Raw genomic sequence first — 24,486 nt, 5'->3', positions numbered from 1 at the left:
GCGCATACACATAATTCTATTTCGTAGACGGTTCTGGTGTATGTTCTGTATTTCAATTACCTTGTTTTGACCAAAAACATTTGTGGAAATTCATATTTTTTTATCATCATGCAATAAACAGTTGTCAATGCGGGAAAATAGGTCGTCACAGACTACTATTATTTAGGATACTAGTATTCATACTCGCGTGATGCGCAGCCAGTATCAAATGAAACTAATCATAGAAAATTATTATCTTATTTGTTTAACATTTAAAATTATTTAATTTGTCAAATATTAAAAATGACTACTTATTAACATCATGAGTAATGTAAAACTTAAATAAAATTTTATTGAAAATTAGTTGATGCGGGAATAATATTAAATTATAGTTTTACTTATTTGAGCACATTGAATTATATTAATTTAACAAACTGTAATCAGATTTATTTGAGCACATAAATCATATCGATTTAACAAAATTATAATTATGATTGTTTTAATGCAATAAACTCGATGTCAAATTCTCTATAAAGTTAGGGAAAAAAAAAATCAAATCATCCTCGAATTACCTGAACAGTTCTTTCGCTTCTCTCACAATGTACTACACCACGATTTCAATAATATACATTACACATCAAAGCCAAAAACTTTATCATATTTACATAAATACACCAAACAAAAATAACATTAATGCCCCCTCCTGAACTTTTAATTTATATTTACACCTTTATTCCTTTGCTCGAAATTCTTTCATTATTTAGATTTATCAATAATTTTAGAATCGTATTTAAAAAATATTTACTTTATTTCATATGCTTATTTCTTATTTTTGTTATTTCATTACCTACTAATTAGTGTTAAACATTATAATATGACTTTTCATGAACTTCCCACTATGTATGATCTCACTGAAACTGCTCCCCATTTAATATTTTACTCCCCCTTTCAATTTATGTAAACCCATTTGATTGAACACAGAGTTTAAGAATGTAGAGAAAACTTTTAAACTTGTGGTGTTAAATGAGTCATGTAGATTTTGTGTGGTTATAAATCATTGCATAAAGATAAATTGTTTTCAAATATCCAAATATGGAAAGAGGTCTTCGTTTTTGACACAGACTAATAAGAAAATATGTTCACATAAATAGAAACAGAGGGAGTACAATATATGTATTACTATTAAGGACCTTTATTGAGAAAATAATAATCGACCTTCATAATCAAAGCAAACATGTCTAAATGCATCCATTTAAATTCCGCAGAAGATTCAATCATAACTTAAGAGAATGTGACAATGACCAATGTAGCATGTGATGCTCAGCTAACCACTTAATATATAATGTGATATTAGGTAGAAGATAATCTAGCTGGAGCTTTAAGGAGTTACCTCAAGGCATTTGCTTTCATAATCACATTTTCAGAATGTGGCATCTTGAGTCTCCAAAGCAAAGTACTACATGAATAAAGCACCTGACATTTTTGGGGCGAACTATAAATTAAAAGCAACCAACTTATAACTCATCAATCAATATAATTAAGGAAAATATAACTCTATGTTATTCCCACTTATCAGTTAATTCTGTTAGCATAGATATGCATGCAGGACAAATATTCAGCATATTTTATAATTATTTTATTCGATTCAAGAATATTTGTTTAGATGAATTCATATCTAAAGACTTTATCCTTATTGCTAGTATGACCGCATATTGGTCCGTAAGGCTTGTTTGAGTTTAAATTAATGTTTCTCGAGTATGTTAAACAGCAGGATATTCACTACATCAAAGTCATAAAGAAAGATTCACTCAAAGAAGTAAAAACAAAGAGGATAATTGATGAATATAATTAAACATACACACACTAATAAAGAAAGCCGATGAAGACAGATGCTCCTTAAACCCCCAATATTTAAGAAAATCTTGACGTTGTTAACAAAGTTTGTAACTCCATTAAGTTGATCTGATATTGTGTTACGATATATTATTCTAACACGTCGTTATACCTAGCATTAAAGCAGTAATCAGGTTAGATGAAAAGCAAACATCTAAACCCAGCTACGCAAGTGACCTGTAAGAATTATTAATCAAAACATTATAAACCAAAAAAAATAAAAAATCAATATACTTAGTGGCGATTCAATCATTTGGAGTTCTTCACTTCAACTTTAGAGAACACTAAGAGCTCCTCTCGTTCATCTTTATCCTCTTCAATTTAGTTCTTGGAGTCGACCAAGTCCATACAACAAAATATCACCTTAAACTGATGCTTACAACATCGAGAATAATACTGGGTATGAGAGGCTCATTGAGAAAAAGTTCTTCTTCTTCTTCTTCTTCTTCTTCTTCTTCTTCTTCTTCTTCTTCTACGTTCAACTTAATTTGTTGCACCAATCTTTTCTATCATCACCTGCATGGCAAAACAAAATTATTTTCTTTTGATAGAAGAAAAGTACAAATAGACATAATGGTCAATAACAAGAAGATGAGAATGAAGTCTAACATCGATTTGTATATATGTAGCCCGGTATGTATATATATATATATATATATATATATATATATATATATATATATATATATATATATATAAAAGAGGTTAAGAAGTTAAGCTTCATTCGAATTCAAATTTTATTGAAATTGAAATTCAAAATCATATAAGTTTGTTAGAAATAGTTCTTAAAAACACAATGTATATTTTGAATGGATAACTTTTTGTGATATCCTTATCTTATGATCTACATATTTGTGTTGACAAAAATATTTGGAACCGATCATATCTTTTTAAATTTAAAATGTTGACCTACGGTTTGAAATAATGATACATACGGTTAAAGCAGATGTAGGAGTCTATTTAGAACTCATCCTTTCAGCCGGGAGTTATGTATATCCCTTCCTATGAAATTCAAAAACATATTTATGATTTAAATATAGTTTTTTCTATATTTCTCGATTAGCATAATATTTCAAATATATAGTATTTCTTAGTATTTGAAAAGTAGGCTTATCTTCATTATTGATAATGATAAACTTCGTTCCCTCCAATTCAGGCTACTCTGTCCATAAGGTTACTTTTGAATATAATTTCTTCTATTTACATGTTTAAGTTCTTTAATAATTAATATTGAATTGATTAATTGTAAGGTATTACATACATAAATAATTATATCCTAAAATTGCCAAGTGACTTGTTATTAGCTTGCCACTTGGCTTAACCACATTGCTTGTACCTCTCCTATTATATATATAATAATTCTCGATTAGCATAATATTTCAAATATATAGTATTTCTTAGTATTTGAAAAGTAGGCTTATCTTCATTATTGATAATGATAAACTTCGTTCCCACCAATTCAGGCTACTCTGTCCATAAGGTTACTTTTGAATATAATTTCTTCTATTTATATGTTTAAGTTCTTTAATAATTAATATTGAATTGATTAATTGTAAGGTATTACATACATAAATAATTATGTCCTAAAATTTCCAAGTGGCTTGTTATTAGCTTGCCACTTGGCTTAACCACATTGCTTGTACCTCTCCTATTTTATATATAATAATATTCAGGCTACTCTGTACATGAGGTTACTTTTGAATATAATTTCTTATATTTATGTTTTTAAGTTCTTTAATAATTAATATTGAATTGATTAATTGTAAGGTATTACATACATAAATAATTATGTCCTAAAATTGCCAAGTGTCTTGTTATTAGCTTGCCACTTGGCTTAACCACATTGCTTGTACATCTCCTATTATATATATATATATATATATATATATATATATATGGATATGGACAAATAATCTTGTTAACATAGAAATTCCTAAATAAGCAGGGACATTTGAGATATGAAGCTTGTCAGCGGCAGAGTTAGCCCTTTGGGCGTAGGTTCGGCCGAATGCAGTAGCTTTGGTCCGAACCATATTTTATTAATTTTTTGTTAATAAATACAAATTATTAATTTAAAACTCAGTAACTTTAAAAATTAGAATCCCAAACCCACAAACGTCAAATTTTGGCTCCACCTCTGAAGCTTCTTGGTTACTAAGTTTTAAATATATACATTGTTCGAAAGTACAACTTAAAAGAAAGATGAACATCTAAAAGAGAAAAAGATAAGGGAAGGATAAATTATTAAAATTGAAATCGTGCTTCAGGTTCCTTGAATTTACGATCATTGATCCTCTTCATACATGTTCTTCAACCATTTTACGTGGTGACTTGATTCTTCGTTTTTTTGCCTCATTCAATACATATATATAGCTTTTCATACAACTTCATTATTGGAATCCTACAAAAGATGAAATCTTTAGAATTATAACTACAAAAGATGAAATCTTTAAAATCGGATTTATGTATATTTATGAATACCTTCAAAATATCTTGAAATGTAATACAGTATAAATTTAGAGGACACATCCTCATCCCAAGATGGAGCTTTTTGTAGAAAAATATACGGCGCAGCTATTGCTAGATAAGTATCAGCTATTGCTAGATAAGTACCTACATACAAAAACAGAAGGGGAAATCTCAAAAAATTGCTGTTACAAGCTTTAAATCGTGGACTTCACCTTTGTTGTTCACTTCAACATGGCTAACTGTCCATTCGTCAAGGGGAATTTCCATAAGGTATTGATATGCTTCAATATTTTCTTCCTTAATTTTCCACATCAAGGCTTCAAACTTTCTTATTTGATGGGCTGTAGCCGTCCTCCACATCAGATTACTGAGGTCCTTGTTTGGAAATCGAGATTGAAAGTTGCTCTTAACATGCCTTAGGCAAAATCGATGGAAGGACCGAGGCTCCTGATATCGCTGCAACTCCGACAAACTAGCCAAAATTCCTTTTGCCCTATCAGAGATCACACATATATCTTCTCTATCCTTTATCACATGTGCGCTCAAATTCCTAAAAAACCATTTCCATGCCTCTTTCGACTCCCTGTCAACAATAGCCAATGCTAGAGGAAGAATATCATCATTTCCATCAATTCCAACCGCAATTAATAATTTAATGTCATATTTTCCATACATATGAATTCCATCTACTCAAATAACCGGGCGACACGTTTGGAATCCATCAATGCATTGGCCTGAAAGCCCAATATAAACTTGAAAGTTTTTACCTCTAGTGAACTCGTAGACTCTTCTTGTTTCCATTCCACAACTCTTCCACGATTAAAGTGCTAAAAAGCTGCAAAATATTTAGGAAGCTCACTAAATATTTTTTAAAGTCACCATATTCCAATTCAAATGTGCGTTGATGCCCAAGCCACGCTTTCCTGTATGTCACTTGATGACCAAATTTCTCATGAAATTGAGTCCTGATATCTACTACTAACAACTTGGGATTTTCTCAAATTTTGTTTAGAAACAAGGATGCAATCAAATTGGTATCTAGGTTGGCATGACCTATCCTAAGCCCTTCAGTCTCACATCTATGATTATCAACATACTTTCCTATCTTCCAAAGGTTATATCCAACCTTTCAGCCTCGAACAAACCATAGAAAACCTAATAAATTATAAAACCTGCATCTCACAACCCATAGAATTTTGTTTGATGTTACCACCTTGAACTCTTCATTTTTGCGCAAACTCCAAATTGTCACGGCCCGTTTCAACTTTGCTTTGCTGCTAAAATACATATTTTTTTCCAAGTCTTTTTTGGCATCCTCGAACCAAACTGAACAACATCCCATCTTAGATTCTCGTGTAGAGATAAAAATATCTTCCTCATTCTCCAATGTCGTAAAGTAGGGTATATCATGACATGGAGTTTCGGACACACCATGACCAAATTGATTATGAGGATTTATGCCAATATTATTTTGAAGTAAATCTCCAATATCATCGATATCTTCATCAGGTTGACTTTCTATTTCACTCTCTTCATCATCTCCTGAAGGATCATCATCCTCTGAACTTTTAGAGCTAATTTCAGCATTTGCATCATTATACAAATCAACGTTGGCCTCCGTTTCTCTGTGGAGAAAAGGAAGGAACCATGTTAATAAATTGTAGTAAGATTGTAGGATATATAAGAATTTTTTTTATCGATCTTAGAAAAAAATTTATACGAGTACTAACACATTTAAAAGTTAAAAAATGCAACAATTTTGATGTTTCTAATAAACCAGTTCTAGCACTAAATAATAGTGCAACAATTTAAAACAAGTAAAGTGCAACTATTGGCAGTACAAATATCTTCTTGGGAGTACATGTAATTTGACTAATTTTTTTCGTTGAAGATATATAAACCCAAGCTATCGGAAAAATATAATTTGTTGCTTTACGTGACCTCATATTCTCTGTGGTTACTACTAATATATCTTTGATTACTTGAGCCTTCATCAAATGATCGACAACCATGCCTGCTAGGACTTGCACCAAATGATTGACGGAAACCATATGTTGCACTATATGATGACACATCGGTGTGAGATTGATTATAGAAATTTGGATTGTCGTGCATCGGCAATTGGAACGATGGTTGAATAATCGGTTTTGCAAAATGAGGTTGACTGGCCATAGAAAATCCATAATTTTGAGCCAACAAATTCATGTGATAACCATATTGACCACTCATTTGAAATACATTATTTTGATTTGTTGACTTGGTCTTTACATAAATCTCCAAAATATTTATATCGATTTTATCCGCAAGTTTTTGAGGTATGGCAAAAAATTGTAGCAAGGACTGGTCATTCTCAATTTTAAACTAAATGAACCTTGTATTGTTACCTTGAAATGAGCATGGATATTTTCTAGAAATATCTATTTGAATATTTTCGCTATCTGTTCCCATTTTCTCATGCAATAGTTCAACCAATTCAGCATAGTTTGTTGAAATAGACATGCTAATCATTTTGGCACCTTCAGTATACCTGAATCCGTTCATTTCAGTAATTATTTTGCCACTCCAATACAAAGCAACCATCGCATTATGTTCAAAATTGACTATCTTTACTCCTACACACGATAATTAACTCATACCTATTGAATTTCTGAATGTTGTTCCAACAATAGGCCACACAAGTAGAAGCTTTGCTGAAAATTGTTGGAATGTGCTTGAACATTCGTTAGTAAGAAAAGAAAAAATAGAAAGAGAAAGTCTACCTTCTCTCTAAAAAGTCAAAATTACTTTTAACAAATTATAATCGTTACAAACCCAACCACCCTTCACCGATGGGGTCACCGGCCGGTGACCCTCTAATGACGATGACACAACAACTGAGCAACCCTCTAGAACCACCCACCACCGCGGAGGCCGTAGCGGTGGCTCTTATGCCACCACTCTATCGGAATCTCCAAAACAATCAATTCATGGCAAGGAGAACTGCTCACAATGGATTACCAGCTCTCTTATTCAAAACTCGAGACTACTACATTCCGATGGCTAATCTATGCAGACGGTCCATTGTCGGACGCTACTTGAAATCAAGACCCTAAATTGACACAATTAGATCAAAATTTGATGAAAAATTCTCTCTAAAAGGTACAGTAAAGATTAGGGTGTTCGACAATTTCAACATATTTTTGACTTTCAATAATAATGAAGATTTCAATGTTATCCTCTACAAAAGAGCAATTGATCTTGATGGGTATCAAATTTGGTTTCAAAAATGGTCGCCAGACTTCAAACTCGAAGAAGATATTCCGATTGTGCCGGTGTGGGTGCTACTGCCAGGACTACCATTTCATATGCACACATGGCACTACGTGAAACAAATCACTGAGGCAGCAGGTATCCCTATTGAGCTTGACACAACCACTAAAACTATGAACAGACCAAGCATGGCAAAGGTACGAGCTGAAATTGATCTTATGAAACCTTTAGTTCATAAAGTTTGGATTGGTACTGAATATGAAAATGATCCCATAAGAGGTTTTGTTCAAAAAATTGAATATGAAAATATCCCCAAATACTGTAAACATTGTAAAAAACTTAGGCATGCTCTGATGGAGTGCCGAGTGTTGGGGAAGAAAAAGGAAAACAAGAAGAAATAGGCTGAAAGGATTAAGCAACACAATACTCCAATCGAGCAAGCTAATCCCTCTGTCCTTGAAGCCCAAAGTGACGAGAGTGATAAGACGAAAAAGGGAGAGCAGGGTAGGAAGCAAAAAGAAGTTATTGGTGGACCTGATTTTCAAAGAGGAAGAGAGCCTAATAGAAGAAACTTTGATAAAGATCAAAAGGGTAAAAGTGCTCTGCCAAACAGAATAGAGGGAAAAGTATTCCTCCAAAACAGTTTTTCAAGCCAACTGGTGTTATTTTTGGAGTGGATAAGCCTCATTCCTCTAACTACATCAATAATGAGGATCAGAATACTATCAAGGATCAATATGCTGTCTTGGATCAGGAAAAAGATGTAGAAAGGGAGGAAGTCGTGGTTAACTCTGTGCAAAACGTGGAAAATGAGTACATCATTCAAGATGATGGGGGTGGGGGGTGGGGGAGGGGGGAAGTGACCAGAATAAAAAGGATGAAGGTGATCTTATAATCAATATTGCTAATGATGATAAAATGCCAGAGGGTCAAACAATTGGTAGTGATGAAGTGGAGACCATAGCTACACCTTGTGAGGGTAATAAATCTGTCACTTACCTCATTAAAGACACCAATGATCTGCAAGTTATAACTAATCAAGAGGAATGACAGACTATTAGTAGCAAAAAGAAAAGAAGATCCCAAAGAAAGGATATGAGTAATTTGGAGAAAAGGGACGCACACAAAGACCAGAACAAGAATCAAATTCAGGACCATGATTCAGGATTAGGGGCCAAAATCAGTGACACATCTCAACAACATGTGAACACTGAAGAAGTTGGAAACGAAAAAGAACATCCATCTGATGATGGGCTGAAGAAGCATGTTCTATGAAATAAGAGGAAGAACAAGTAGATGACTGCACAAGCAGAGTTAACACTGGAAAAAAGGTAGGAAAAAGTGACATGAATTCAAGGAAAGACCTTAGTTTTGAGGCATTTACTAAACATCAGAAAGCAAAGCAGGATCGGCAACCTCATTTAACTAGGAGACAAAAGAAGAACCTAAAAAAAAAATTTCCAATAAGCACCTTAATGATTAAGGCACTTAATTGGAACATTAGGGGCATGAAGTCCCAGGCATCTACTGAAAGACTTGAAAAACACCATCAACCAATACAAAGTTTCTTTTGTGGAAATTCAAGAACCTTTCATCAAAGAGGAAAAAATTGACAATTATAGACAAAACCTTGGCATGCAAGGTTGTTTTGTGAATAGCAGCAGCAAAATTTGGATTTTTTAGGGTTTTGACATTAAATGTGATGTGTATGCTAATGATGATCAAATGCTCACTTGCAAAATATGTCATAACAATAGTGATAAGGACTTATTCATATCAACTATCTATGCTAAATCCAGGTCTGCAGGCAGAGTCCAGTTATGGGAACATATGAGGGCTTTTGCATATGCTATTAATCACCCCTGGATGATGTGTGGAGACTTTAATTGTATAGTGAGCCCAGAGGAGAAATATGGGGGAACACCACACAAACTCAGCAAAAGCTTAGACTTCATTGAATGTATTACGGATTGTGGGCTTGCTGATATGGGCCACAGTGGAAATACATTTACTTGGTGCAATGAAAGAAAAGAGGAGGAGATCATATGGAAAAGATTGGACAAAATGATTGCCAATGATGAAATAGGGGCCATGTTCCCCTCTATCTCAGTCCAACACCTTGCTAGAGTGAGCTCAGACCACTGTCCATTACTTATAAATCTTCAAGATCAGAATGTCAACAATATTAAGTATTTCAAGTTCCTAAACTTTTGGACTGAGAAGGATGATTTTCAGGATTTAGTAAAGGAACACTGGAATCAACGGATTGATGGGAATATCTTTTGGATAATTCAGCAAAAAATGAAAAGAGTAAGCAAGGCCTTGAGTGATTGGTCAAGGAATAAAATTGGAGACATTTTTATCAAAACAAGCCAACTGGAGGAATATGTTTCAGATTTAGAAGAGATTTACAGGAGATCTTTGGCTCAAGATGATAGAATGACTTTGAATAAAACAAAGGCTGATCTGGTCCTGCATCTCAAAACAGTTGATGCTTATTGGATACAAAAAGCTCATCTCAAGTGGAAATTAGAGGGTGATGAAAACACTAAATATTTTCACTCTGTGGTTAGAGGAAGAAGACATCACATGAAAATTCATAGAATTCAAAATGGTGATGATTGGCTAGATGAAGAGGATCACATTGCCAATGCTGCTGTGGAGTTCTACCAAGACCTCTTCTCTCAAAGTCATGCTTATATTGATTTGAGTGTAATGGAGTGCATCCGAAAATTTATTAGCAATGATTAGAACAACTTGCTCATTAAGGATATCACCAGTGAAGAGGTCAAAGAAGCTTTGTTTGATATTGATTCCAATAGCTCTGCTGGACCTGATGGTTTCTCAACCCTGTTTTTCTAGAAGTGTTGGGATATAGTTGATAAAGATATGATCAACATGGTGAGAGTTGTTCTTAAAGGGCATCCAATGCCTAAGTATTTCACCAGGACCTGTCTAGTTCTAATTCCAAAGGTCCAGCACCCCCAAGAGTTCTCTGAATACAGACCTATCAGCTTAAGTAATGTTACTCATAAGATTGTGTCAAAAGTTTTGAATAACAGGCTATCTAAGGTCCTCCTTAATATAATATCTCAGAATCATAGTGGGTTCATGAATAATAGGGCTATGGGGGAGAATGTTCTTTTAGCACAAGAAATTGTTCATGAAATCAGGAAGCCTAACAAAGGAGGAAATGTTGTGATAAAGCTTGACATGAATAAGGCTTATGACAGAATTTCATGGAACTTTATCTGTGCAGTTATGAGGAAAATGGGATTTAGTTGTAACACCTCGTAACTTCGGACGAAAGTTTGACTCATAAGATGATAATATAATGGAACCAATATGAGGGTTATAGGAAGTGTTTTGAAAACCAATCAAGTCATAAGAAATGTCTTTGGGCAAAGCAAAGTTGGAAGCCACTTTACGGGGCATGTTTGCAAGTGAGTTTATAGATGGTCTTACTTCCAACGACCATAACCCCTCTATTAATTTGGAATTTGGGAAAACTTCCTCGATGAAATTTGTAGCCCTTTGAAATAGATTTCCAACGGTATATTATGGGTCTTGAACGGAGCTACTTACAAGAAGTTATGCCTATTTTACCGAACACTGTGCAGAACCAACACCCGTCGCTTCTCGGGGCGCGTGAGAGAGCGTGCAATGGTCCCACTTTGCGGACCGATCACGAAACTCTGAGATTTTAGCTGTAGAATGTTGCGCGATGCATCCGCATCGCGGAACCATCGCGAAACAGGTCAATTTTGGGTCAAAAGTCGCGTTTTCTTGTTATATTTGGGGTTGGGGTTTATTTTCCCAACACCCCATCCACGAAAAATCTCTCTAAACTCAGAGACAACAAATCCCAAACTTTAATAACCTTCCAAGGTAAGTTTTATCATGATTCTAGGTTGAATTCATGTCCCCAAAACCCTTCAAATCCATAGGGTTATGATTGGAATATTATTGTTGGATGTGGAAACCCTAGAACCCGAATTCAAGAGGATTGGACTTCAAAAAGGTAATGTTTCTACTCCCTAATCATTTATAGTTGTGAATTGATGAATTCTTAGGAGAATAGTAAATGGGTTTGATAAGAGAATTATATGAACTATGCTAGAGTTTTTGGATTGTTGACTTGAGATTGTTATAATGATATGGGTGATGGAGAATGATGTTAATTAAATCTAATTTAGATTGTAGAATCACCTAGAAGTAATAGAATGGGAATTGGGTGAAGAAACACCATTAATGGAGATTGTGGAGCTTTATGCCCACTAAGTGTTTGATAAAATGCTTAGATGACCAAAACATGAATATTATTGCTAATATAGAATCCCTTTGACTTGTATTGATATAGATCAAAGTTGAAAGGGTTGACGAACATTGTATTACACTCAAAGGCTGGAATTAAGGTATGTGAGGCTAACTATCTACGTTAGGGAATGTTCATGATTCTCCCTACGCCTCATTCTTCATACTTGTCAGTAATTTGACTCAAAGTAGAGTTTAGCCCTAGTTTTATGATATGTTGTAGAATTGTTATCTTCTAGGTTTGCAGTTACAAAATTCGTTCATGGTTATCAATTTTAATATCATGAACTCAGCACGTAATCTTTATAGACTTATGTATTGTTACCACATGAGTCTTAGTCTAGAAATTCAGTATGCTCAGAAGCAGTCAATGTTTTCAATTCAGTCCAGCATGTCTATTTCAGTTCAGCATTGTTCATTGTTGTTATGGTCTCAGTCCTTATTAATTAACCATAATTATACATATGTGATTTTGCCCTAGGGCACAGCACAGTCTTGTGTATACGTATACATGGCCGAGGCCATTGACTGATGCACTACTAGGCCGAGGCCATAGCGTGCATTTATTATATGGCCGAGGCCCCACATATACAAACACAGATAATACAAATGATTCAGATACAGAGCAGGGAGCATTCATATCTTTACTTCCTTGCTATTACAGTTACAGTTATCAATTTAATTTTCAGTTTTAGTATTTTATTGCTTCAGTTGCTTTACATACCAGTACAATTCAAATGTGTTGATATCCCTTTTTATTGCTTGGGGGCCTGCATCTCACGATGCAGGCAACGATACACAGGTTGACGACTCAACTATTTAGAGGTGCACGTATCAGCTACTGGTGAGCCCCAAATTCCTTCGGGGTGTTGTCAGCTATCCAGTTATTTTAGTTTATAGACAGCTCTATTATTCAGTACTCTTAGAGGCTTCATAGACACAGTTTAGACAGTCAGATATTTATTATGTTAGCCTTGTTGGCAGTTCATCAATCGTTTTGGTTTAGCCATGTAGGCTACTGTCAGATATATTTCAGATTGTCTAAGTATTTCCGCATTATGATATTTCAGTGAGACTTTTAGTTAATCAGCATGTGTTAGTTTTATTTTATAAATTAGTTATATTTTGGTATCACATGTTGATTCAGCCAGCCAGTTGGTTCGCTCGGTCACATGCAGTCAGACACCGGGTGCCGTGTTACGTCCAGGCCCAGGTTCGGGGCGTGACATTAGTGAGCATTGGATTTTTATTATTTGGAATCTCTTATCTAATGCTAGGTATTCTGTTATCACAAATGGAAAAAGAAATGGTTTTTTCAAGTCTCAAAGTGGTGTTAAGCAAGGTGATCCGATATCACCATCCCTGTTCATCATTGCTACTGAGGTGTTATCAAGGAAGCTAAACAAATTGTTTGATGACTCTAGATTCAATGGTTTCAACATGAATGCTAATGGTCCTACCATAAATCATCTCTCCTATGCAGATGATTTAATAATTTTCTGCTCGGGGAAGTCCTATACTCCAAATAAGATCATGCAGTGCCTAAAAGATTATCAAGAGAATTCTGGTCAACTGATCAGTATAGGCAAAAATTGTTTTTTAATGCATAATTCCATTTCTTAAAAAAGAATCAAGATTGTGTAAGGGATATTAAAGTTTCAGAGAGCTGAATTCCCAATCACCTACTTGGGATGCCCCATTTTTGCGGGAAGGAAAAAGATCCAATATTTTAGTTTCATGGCCACAAAAATTTTGCAAAAACTTGACTCCTGGCAGTAAAACTCTGTCAAGTAGTGGTAAAATGATTCTCATAAAACATGTTTTATTTGCTATCCCTGTACACTTATTGTCTATATATATGCCTCCTAAAACCATTTTAAAACAAATTGAAAGTAATTTTGCTAACTTTTTTTGGGGACAGTGTGATGGTAAATACAAGTATCATTGGTCTGCTTGGTCTAACTTTTGCTTGCCCACAAATGAAGGAGGTATTGGAGTGATATCACTATAAGAAATTGCATATTCCTTCTCAGCTAAATTATGGTGGATTTTCAGAACCTCCAAGTCATTATGGACTGAATTCATCAGGGCCAAGTATTCAATTAGACTACATCCAGTGGCAAGGAAGTGGAACTATACACGTTCTCACACTTGGAAGAGGCTAATGAAAATCAGAAACAAAGTGGATCACCTAATACATTGGAAAATTGTTACACCTCGGAAAACCTTCCGTTGGTACGAAAGTGAATGAACTAGTAAGGAGTACGAGTATACGATATGTTCATGAGTAAACGATGACGCTTAACGAACTCTAGAAAGGGTTTCAAGATGTTAGAGATGGGGGAAGAGGATTGCTAAAGAGGAGGCAAGGTATTGGATAAGTATTGGAAAGGAATTACGAGCAACAAGTTAGCCAGGACTTAATGATGTTTTGGAGAAGAGTTATAACGTCCCTAAGATTGGTATTGAAGTGTTAAACAAGTGTTAAGAAGGTTCCATGAGGATCGGAGATCAAACGAAGTGGCGAAACTAATTTCAGTGACTAGTGGGTTATACGGTCCATTATACGGACCGTATAATGTTTTACGGACCGTATAATGGATCGTCAAATAGTCACAGTTAAGGTTGCTCACTGGTGACGTTTTACGGTCAGTTATACGGACCGTAAAACTGTTTTACGGACCGTATAACGGACCGTCAAGTGGTCACAGTGAAGGGTGCTAGGCATACCCATTTCACGGTCTATTATACGGACCGTATAATCATTATACGGACCATATAATGGACCGTATAATGGAACCCAACAGTTCAGTTATGATTTATTAAATAAGGGACCAAGTTCACAATTTCATTTCCACATTCCCTTTCTCTCTCTAAAACATCTCTCTACAACTTTTATACAAGTTTTCAAGGGTATTAATCCATCAACAACATTAAACAAGTAAATCCAAGGTAGAAACCCATCAAGGATCATCTAAAGTCAAGAAACCCAAATGGAGAAAAAACTAGGGTTTTGCTCAAAGTGGAGTATTATCAACTAAATCTTGTTACTACAACTTATAAGGTAAGATTCATGATATTTATAAGTTGTTTAAGGTATTTGAGAGTTAAAAATGCTTGGTCATTAGAAGAGAATAGCAAATGGGTTATGAATGATGAATAGTGACGTTTTTGATACATAGTTTGAATTGAGTCGTGATTGTTGTTGTATTGTGTTATGAATGTGTTATAAATGGCGCCAAGATCATGAAATAGACATGGTATATGAATGGGCGAAGTTGGGTGTTGTGACCATAAATAGGGATAAATGGAAGTGCATAGAGAATGTGGATAATGTAGATGATTAATGGCCATTGATGTAATATTATGAATGTATTGTTGACGTTTGGGAGTTAAATTACGATATGGACAAATGTTGTATAGATAAAGGAGATGCTGCCCTATTTTCTCTAGCTTTAGCCATGTGCACTAGTTATCGATACTAATGACAGTATGGCCTTAATGAAGGTAGAAACGTGAGCATCAAAGGAGTACGCACAAGTGTAGAATAATTCGACAAAAAAGTATGTAAGGATAACCCTTCTTTCATAAGGCATGGTTCTTTGGCCAAACTCCTAATCCCTCTATATGAGTATGCTGACTACAAATGTTTGACATTCCGAGCTCATAAGCTCACCATCCTTGATATGTATTACGAATGCACTACGCACCTCAGGTGACGAGTAAGACTATGATATAGAAGTAACGATAATGATAATGATAGCAATGATGATAATGATAATGACGCAAAAGGGCCTACGGGCTATTATATGTATGTGTGCCTAGGAAGGGCTATAATGAAACCCCGAGCCTATGGTGCTGGGTAGAATGAATATATGTATATGAAATGTATAAAGTATGTATACAATTACGAAACACGCGCACACCTCTGCAGATGGTACGGATAACCCTGATGCCTTGGTAGGGCCAAGTATGTATGATCTTGAGCCTTGGTTGGCCAAGTATGAGACACCGATCCTATGAGGTCGGGTATGCTATGTATATGAAATGACTATATATATATATATATATATATATATATATATATATATATATATATATATATATATATATATATATATATATATATTATGAATATGAATGTGATAAGACTATGTACAAGAATTCGATTAAGGACAGGTATACGAATATGAGCACAAGTATGGTATGAGTATTATTATGGGACACGAATGACGATGTATGCAAGTTAGAGGCATGATGATGATGATATTGCTGTCTCCCCTCCTATGCTATTTTCATATGATATCTATTATGCTTCTATATTGATATTGATCATGCTTTACATACTCAGTACATTCTTCGTACTGACGTACTTTTATTTGTGGACGCTGCGTCATGCCCGCAGGTGCACAAGGAGACAGACTTGATCCGTAGCTGCCTATCCTGAGATTTCATAGAGAGCTCCATCTCCTTCGGAGCCATATCTTTTAGGTACTAATTCTTTTGCGTATATAATTACGGGCATAGCGGGGTCCTGTCCCGCTCATGTGATGTGTCATACTACTCTTAGAGGCTCGTAGCCACGTGTGTATGATTAGATGTTTGGCCTTGTCGGCTCATGTTTTTGTATATCATTTTGTCGGCCATGCGGCCATGTACATTGATGTGGCATAAGTGCCTTGATGATTGAAAGATGTTATTGTCCGAAATGGATTAGTATGATGAAATAAAAGAAAATGTATGTCTTATTATATGGCTCACCTAGATGCAAGCATAAGAGTAAACTAAGAGGGTGCCCGGGTGGGCTAGTACCGGGTGCTCGTCGCGGCCCCTAGTCGGGTCGTGACAAAAGTGGTATCAGAGCAGTTCAGTCCTAGGGTGTGTCTACGAGCCATGTCTAGTAGAATCTTGGTTATGGGTGTGTTGCGTGCCACACTTATAAACAGGAAGCTGCGGAAATTTTAGGAATAAATAACCTTCTTTCTTCATAAGAATCGTGCGATAGAGCTATGATGTAAGAAATTCTTGTTCCTTAATCGTGTGTTATGTATTTCAGAGATGCCTAAAAGGAAAAAGGCTACAGCGGCCCAAAAGGGCAAGACGGTGGCTGAAAAGCAGGATAAAAGAGCACCGCCACCGGTAGTAGAGGAAAGTGAGTCCCAGGCTCAATCTTAGTCCTCTCAGACAGTGCCCATTACTGAGGGGCATGAGGGAGCCTCAGCCCCAGCACCTCCAGCTCCTCCACCGAATGCTTCGGACCAAGATGTGAGAGAGGCCATTAATTTATTGACTCAATTGGTTGCGGACCAAACTCAGAGGCAAAGCTCAGGGCAAGGTGACAGGGCTGTTAGTGAAAGGGCCCGTGACTTCATTGCTTTGAAACCTCCGGAATTCTTTGGGTCGAAACCGGAGGAGGATCCTCAGGACTTCATTGACGGTATGCTGAGGACGCTCCGATTAATACATGCTTCAGATACCGAGTTGGTGGAGTTAGCGTCCTATAGATTGAGGGATATTTCGATCCAGTGGTATACAGTTTGGATGGCTTCACGGGGAGCGAATGCACCTCTCCCGGTATGGCAAGAGTTTGTTGATGCTTTCCTCTGTCATTATATGCCTCCAGAGGTTCGGCGAGATAGGGCCGATAAATTCCTGAATTTGAGGTAAGGTAGCATGAGTGCTACAGAGTATAGTCTCCGCTTAAATTCCTTGGCTAGGTATGCTTCGGCCATGGTAGCGGATATGGGCGATCGGGTACACCGATTTGTGAAAGGCCTAGGGCCACATTTGATGGATAAATGCTTGACTGCGTCCCTTCAGGATGCCATGGATATTGCACGCATTCAGGCACATGCTCAGGAATTAGAGGAACACTTACAGCAGTGGAGGAATGAACGTGAGCAAGATAGGGGACATAACAAGAAGGCTATACCTTCGGGTTCGAGGAGCGAGTCTAGAGGCGGATACAGACATCAGTTTCCCAGCTATTCAGGATATTCTATGACCAGTCCCCCGCCACGTTTTTCAGGTCAGGGGCTTGATAGATCTGCTCATTCAGGGCCGAGCCCAAGTTATTCAGGACCTCAGTCCAGAGGTCATTTAGGCCAGTCAAGGCCACCCGTACCACAGTGTTCCCAGCGTGGGAAGATGCATTGGGGTCTATGCCGATTTGGTTCAGAATATTGCTATTCATGTGATCGTCCAGGCCATATTATGCGCGATTGCCCCTCGGTACATGGTAGAGGTAGGACCCAGCCTTTAGGGTCGGTAGCCGGATCTTCGGCATCTGTACGCCCTACGAGGCCAGGTTCATATGCGCCAGCTGGCCATGGTAGAGGCAGAGGGAGAGTTCCCACTTCTAGCGGCCCTCAGCACCGTATTTATGCATTGGCTGGAAGCCAAGATCTTGAGTCTTCTCCTAATGTGGTCACAGGTATATTATCGGTATCCTCTATTGATGTATATGCATTGATTGATCCAGACTCTACATTGTCATATGTTACTCCTTACATTGCGGGTCGATTTATAGTTGAGCCGAAGTTGATCAAACCTTTTGAGGTGTCTACACCCGTGGGTGAATCAGTAATAGCTAGCCGAGTATATAGGGATTGTGTAGTTATGATTTGTGGTCGTCGCACCACGATTGATCTACATGAGCTAGAGATGGTAGACTTGGATGTCATTATAGGCATGGATTGGTTGGATTCTTGTTACGCCAATGTTGATTGTAGAATGAAAATGGTTGGTTTCCAGCTTCCAGGAGAACCAGTTTTAGAATGGAAAGGAAATACGGCATCACCAAAAGGTAGGTTTATTTCCTACCTAAAGGCAAGGGATATGATCACGAAAGGGTGTATTTATCACTTAGTGCGAGTTCAAGATGTAGAAGCGGAATCGCCGACTCTTCAGTCAGTACCGGTAGTGAGTGAATTTCCGGATGTGTTCCCGGAAGAGCTCCCAGGCCTTCCTCCTGAGCGGGAGATTGATTTTGCCATTGATGTGTTGTCAGACACAAAACCTATATCCATTCCACCATATAGAATGGCACCCGCAGAATTGAAGGAATTGAAAGAGCAATTGAAAGACTTGCTCGAAAAAGGCTTCATTAGGCCTAGTTCGTCCCCGTAGGGAGCGCCCGTTTTGTTTGTCCGGAAGAAAGATGGCTCCTTGAGGATGTGTATTGATTATCGGCAATTAAATAAAGTGATGGTTAAGAACAAGTATCCTCTCCCGAGGATTGATGATTTATTTGATCAATTGCAAGGTGCCAAATGGTTTTCAAAGATTGATTTGAGGTCCGGGTATCACCAAGTGAGAGTTAGGGAGAATGATATCCCTAAAACAGCCTTCAGAACAAGATACGACCATTTTGAGTTCCGAGTAATGTCGTTTGGGTTAACTAACGCGCCGGCAGTGTTTATGTCACGACCCAACCCCGTAGGCTGCGACTAGTGTCTGTGCTGGACACCCATACGTACCCAATAACCCAAACCAGAATATAAGCAGAATATATAGATATAGAAGTCGAATGGCTTTACTAATTATCGCAGATAAACAAACATATCGCACGGAAGCCGATAAGGCTATCATAGAACATAGCAACCCAAAACATATACACAACCCACATGTATGTCTACAGACCTCTACGAACAACAAGAAAATCATAAGACGGGACAGGGCCCCGTCATACCCCTGAATAACATACATATGTGCAACAGAAGAGTCTGTACCCAAAATATAGGCTCCGGACAAAGGAGCACTCCAACATAGCAGAATAGGATCCTAAACGGGTGGATCAACAAATCGATCGTCTGTACCTGCGTGGCATGAAACGCAACCCTCGAAGAAAGGGGGTCAGTATGGAAAATGTACTGAATATGTAAAGCACGGAACATAGTGAACAAAGTCGTAACTGAAGCAGAAGGTACAGAAAATGAACAGAATATCCAGAATATCAAAATGCTGATCATAAAGCATAAATAGTGCATGCAGAAAACATATCTCATATCTGGTCCCATTACGGGACTGGGTAAACAGAACGTGGTCGCCACCCCGACACTGGCGCCATAACACAGCATAACTCCAGAGTAGAGAATAACCCCGTAACATAGCATATCATATCAGATGGCCATATCATATCATATCATATCATATCATATCATATCATATCATATCAGATCATATCAAAATGTATGTACATGGCACAGCATACTCCACAACCCATGTACACGTATACCTGCCCCCTCACCATCGAGGCATGGCGAACAATGCAATGGAAAGCGCTTGATTACATATCCTGGCCCGGACTCAGTGAAGGAAGCATTGAGGCATCCACGAATGGAGTAGTGAGAAACTAATGCAATATGAAATATAACACATTTACGGAGATTTAATAGCATAACTTAGATGACAAACCATATAACAGAAACGGAGCAGTAATCATAGTGTATGCCTTTCGGATATCACAATAATATATGTCAAAATAAGCTTTCTGGAATCATTTTCATGTTTCAAAATACATTATGGGACTTGTCAAAATAATTCAAACAAATGTCATATAGTAGTTAGACGAGTAGCCAAGAGTTTCCTTTGAATTCCAATTCAAAATAAGTCAAACGGAACAAATTAGAAAAATTCGGGAATAGTGGGCCCACCTCGGGTCAAATGAGGTGGCATACATAATTTACGTATGTTACACTTCCCGCACACCTCTGTAGATGGTACGGATAACCCTGATGCCTTGATAGGGCCAGGTATGTATGATCTTGAGCCTTGGTTGCCCAAGTATGTATGAGACACCGATCCTATGAGGTCGGGTATGCTATGTATATGAAATGACTATATATATATATATATATATATATTATGAATATGAATGTGATAAGACTATGTACAAGAATTCGAATAAGGACAAGTATACGAATATGAGCACAAGTATGGTATGAGTATTATTATGGGACACGAATGACGATGTATGCAAGTAAGCGACATGATGATGATGATATTGCTGTCAACCCTCCTATGCTATTTTCATATGATATCTATTATGCTTCTATATTGATATTGATCATGCTTTACATACTCAGTATATTCTTCGTACTGACGTCCTTTTGTTTGTGGACTCTGCGTCATGCCCGCAGGTGCACAAGGATACAGACTTGATCCGTAGCTGCCTATCCTGAGATTTCATAGAGAGCTCCATCTCTTTCAGAGCCATATCTTTTGGGTACTAATTCTTTTGCGTATATAATTACGGGCATAGCGGGGTCCTGTCCCGCTCATGTGATGTGTCGTACTACTCTTAGAGGCTCGTATCCACATGTGTATGATTAGATGTTTGGCCTTGTAGGCCCATGTTTTTGTATATCATTTTGTCGGCCATGCGGCCATGTACATTGATGTGGCATAAGTGCCTTGATGATATGGAAGATGTTATTGTCCGAAATGGATTAGTATGATGAAATAAAAGAAAATGTATGTCTAATTATATGGCTCACCTAGATGCAAGCATAAGAGTAAACTAAGAGGGTGCCCGGGTGGGCTGGTACCGGGTGCTCGTCGCGGCCCCTAGTCGGGTCGTGACAAAAATCAACAGAGGCAACTCAAATATTTGGTGGGACAACTGGATGGGATGTGGAATCCTAGCACAGCCTAGTGGCTCTAATACTTTAATCAAAAGCTACATCAACACCTATATTCATCAAAGCAGCTGGAATACCAACAAGTTATTAAAGATATTGCCTTTGAGTGTGGTGGCCAAGATTCAGGAAGTGAAGATTCACTCTCAAGAAATGGATGATCAGCTTATTTGGAGTGTCACTAGTGATGGAAAATTCAGTTGCAAATCGGCATGGAATGCCATAACAGAAGCAAACAACACCTCTTTGACCAACAAGAAAATATGGCATAAAAAGATGCCATTTAAAGTCTCTTTTTCGTTTGGAGACTATTTAGGAATAGTGTGGCTGTTGATGACAATCTCAAGAGAATAAAAGTTCAATTACATCAAAATGTTCTTGTTGCAGGTCTGGAAACCAGGAAACTCAGGAGCATTTATTTAACAAGAGCATGATTGGAGTTGAAGTATGGAAGCATTTTGCACAGATGTTTGGCATTGCAGAAGGGCATGGGAATATCAAGCAAAGGTTACTATCATGGTGGCTGACAAAGAACAAGAGTCCCATCCAAAGCATGATTCTACAAATTCTACCTTGTATTATTATTTGGCATATTTGGAAGGAAAGATGTGAGAGTAGATACGCGAATTATAGCATGTCAAGATACAAAATTATCAACAATATCTGCCAACAGACTGTGATGGTGGTACATAAGCAATTCAAGGATATCACACCTTTCATGGAATAGAGGAAACTGTTGGAAATCAGTGAGCAAGCTCAGTATCATATCAACACTATTGCTGTAAGGTGGAAGTTTCCTGCATCTGGATCTGTTATATTAAACACAGATGGTTGTTCCAAAGGCAATCCAGGGCCTAGTGGAGGTGGGGGATTAGTTAGAGATCACAAGGGGAACCTAATAACTGCATGTGCGACTTGTCTTGGTAACACTACAAATAACATGGTAGAAGCAATTGCTATGAAGATTGGAATTGAATGGTGCTTGAATAAAGGCATCAACAAACTACAAATTGAGAGTGATTCAAAAATGCTAGTGGACTGGATTCTTAACAGAGCCAAGCCTCCTTGGAGACTGATGATCATTGTCGAGTAAATACAAGACAGTCTGGAACATATACAAGAGAAGTCCATACAACAATACTTTAGGGAGTGCAACAGAGTAGCTGATAGACTTGCTAATTAGGTTCTAGAATGTGGAAGTATTGTGTGGATGAATAGCTTCATGGATTTACTAAAAGATATAAAGGGAGAGATCAAGGTTGACAAAATGCAGCTACCATCTTTCAGGAATTCTATAGTGAAAAACTCCTTCTACGTGAGTAGATCAATGTATAGGAACTACCTTTTTGATATCCCTTGATTTCATCTTGTGTGAATGTGAAGATACTAGCTTTATCTTCACTGTAAGATAGAATTTTCTTTTGGGAGCTAACATGAAATCCTATTTAGATAAGGTGGAGTATGTTCTACCACGTAGGTGCAGGGTGTTGTAACCTTGTATATGCTTTTGCCCACATGAATAAAATCTCAAGTCATTCTCCAGGGGAGATGGCTAGTTAAAGAAAAAAAAAGTGTTTGAACATTCGTTTCATACATTATATTTTATAATGATCTGTGGTTTTCGTTATTTTGTGTGACGTTTTACAAATAAAACGTAACTATAGATAACGTTTTATAGTCAAATCAGCCAGAAGGATTCCCAATTTGCAGGATTCTTGCAAGATTTGATTGCGTGTGCCTAGTTTCAGAAGAAATGTTACTGCCAATTATGTTTTATCCTGTAGTCGTAATTGCGGTTACGACTTTAGGATCAGTCGATGTCAAATTTCATACAAAGATTGTTTGTACCTGGAATTTCTAAATTCATTACTGTCAGTAACATGTTAGCCATAATACGTTACCGAGATAGTAACGAATTATATTTTAATGCCATTAACCCGTGAAATTTTGTCCGTTTGAATTTTTGAATAAAATAATACTTAATTCGTTACTCAGGAATATGTTTATGCTAGTTCTGTTAACTTTCAAATTTTGTTTTTATTATTTTGGAGAATTGGCTTAAATAATAGCTTACTTTGGTAAAAAATCCTTCACTTCAATATTACTTTGGCTCTATCCGGTTCTTATAATTTTGGAGAACATAATTGTTTTGTAACCTCATTTAATTTGACTTGCAAACCTTAAGTGCTATTTATTTCCTTAGAATTTTAAACATCGCCAAGTAACTATGAAGTTGTGCTAATACATTGTATCTAGACTTGCTTGAGATCTAACTTCTGAGAAGTCATTTACCTATATGTATTCTTCAGTTTTCTCACTGATAAAAAACGTACAACTATACAACTGAGTTCGTGGAGGAATTAAATTGATTATAAGTGTAGTGTTTCACTAAGGGTTGTGCGTTTCAATTTAGCTGGAAACATAATAAATGTCATTAATATGATGGTTTTAATTTATTTATTTTATTAGAAAACGTAACTACATCTTTGTACAGAAAAGTTGTTATAGTATTTTTTGCTTGAAGGATACAAAAGTCGTTTAACTTTCGATGAATAATATGGTAATTCAATTTTTTCCTTTTAGGGCTTCCTACTTATACAATAAAATATGATATGCTGATATTACTATTAATGTGGAAGATCAAAGAAACAAACAGTAATGAATAAAATAGCTCTGGATATTACTAGTTTCATTACTATTAATGGGGAAGATGAAAAGAAAAAAAAATGAATAGAGAATGAAATAAATGTAGGTAATTACTAAGCAAATTTAAACCTACAATAATTATGGGTAGATGGAAGAATTCTCTACATTCACTTTCAATGTACTAAGAAATAGTAATTACTTATTCAACCTTTATGTAATTTAAATTTTAACTATTTAATTAAATTTTGATTTAGTCGGGGCAAAATGATAATTCGACTTTGAAGGTGGGAGCTTCCCA

General features: G+C 36.6%; 2 protein-coding genes across 2 annotated transcripts; both read left to right on the top strand.

Annotated features, from left to right (window-relative positions):
* Window positions 1-7,329: 7,329 nt before the first annotated feature.
* LOC132628294 (uncharacterized) lies at window positions 7,330-8,640 on the top strand. Its single transcript, XM_060344093.1, has 5 exons — window positions 7,330-7,396; window positions 7,480-7,869; window positions 8,053-8,216; window positions 8,309-8,426; window positions 8,516-8,640. Exons 1-5 carry the CDS (start codon window positions 7,330-7,332, stop codon window positions 8,638-8,640), a joined length of 864 nt encoding a protein of 287 aa, XP_060200076.1.
* A 45-nt stretch (window positions 8,641-8,685) lies between these two features.
* LOC132628293 (uncharacterized) lies at window positions 8,686-14,069 on the top strand. Its single transcript, XM_060344091.1, has 6 exons — window positions 8,686-8,856; window positions 9,274-10,302; window positions 10,453-10,873; window positions 13,182-13,246; window positions 13,826-13,892; window positions 13,960-14,069. The coding sequence occupies exons 1-6, from the start codon at window positions 8,686-8,688 to the stop codon at window positions 14,067-14,069; spliced, it is 1,863 nt and encodes a 620-aa protein (XP_060200074.1).
* Window positions 14,070-24,486: the final 10,417 nt, after the last annotated feature.

Source organism: Lycium barbarum, chromosome 2 (genome assembly GCF_019175385.1).
Source record: "Lycium barbarum isolate Lr01 chromosome 2, ASM1917538v2, whole genome shotgun sequence".
Taxonomy (NCBI): Eukaryota; Viridiplantae; Streptophyta; class Magnoliopsida; order Solanales; family Solanaceae; genus Lycium; species Lycium barbarum.
Note: the sequence above shows the minus strand (reverse complement) of the source record. Positions and strands in the feature narration are given on the sequence as shown.

Bases quoted from the DNA above. Each gene is read 5' to 3' on its own strand.
- LOC132628294 (XM_060344093.1), top strand. From the start codon at position 7,330: ATGGATTACCAGCTCTCTTATTCAAAACTCGAGACTACTACATTCCGA. The intron at 7,870-8,052 runs GTTTTGTTCAAA...CTGTCCTTGAAG, and splicing joins TGAAAATGATCCCATAAGAG to CCCAAAGTGACGAGAGTGAT. The intron at 8,217-8,308 runs GTATTCCTCCAA...AATGAGGATCAG, and splicing joins CAAACAGAATAGAGGGAAAA to AATACTATCAAGGATCAATA.
- LOC132628293 (XM_060344091.1), top strand. From the start codon at position 8,686: ATGAGTAATTTGGAGAAAAGGGACGCACACAAAGACCAGAACAAGAAT. The intron at 13,247-13,825 runs GTGATCCGATAT...TTTTGGGGACAG, and splicing joins TCAAAGTGGTGTTAAGCAAG to TGTGATGGTAAATACAAGTA. The intron at 13,893-13,959 runs GTATTGGAGTGA...GTGGATTTTCAG, and splicing joins CTTGCCCACAAATGAAGGAG to AACCTCCAAGTCATTATGGA.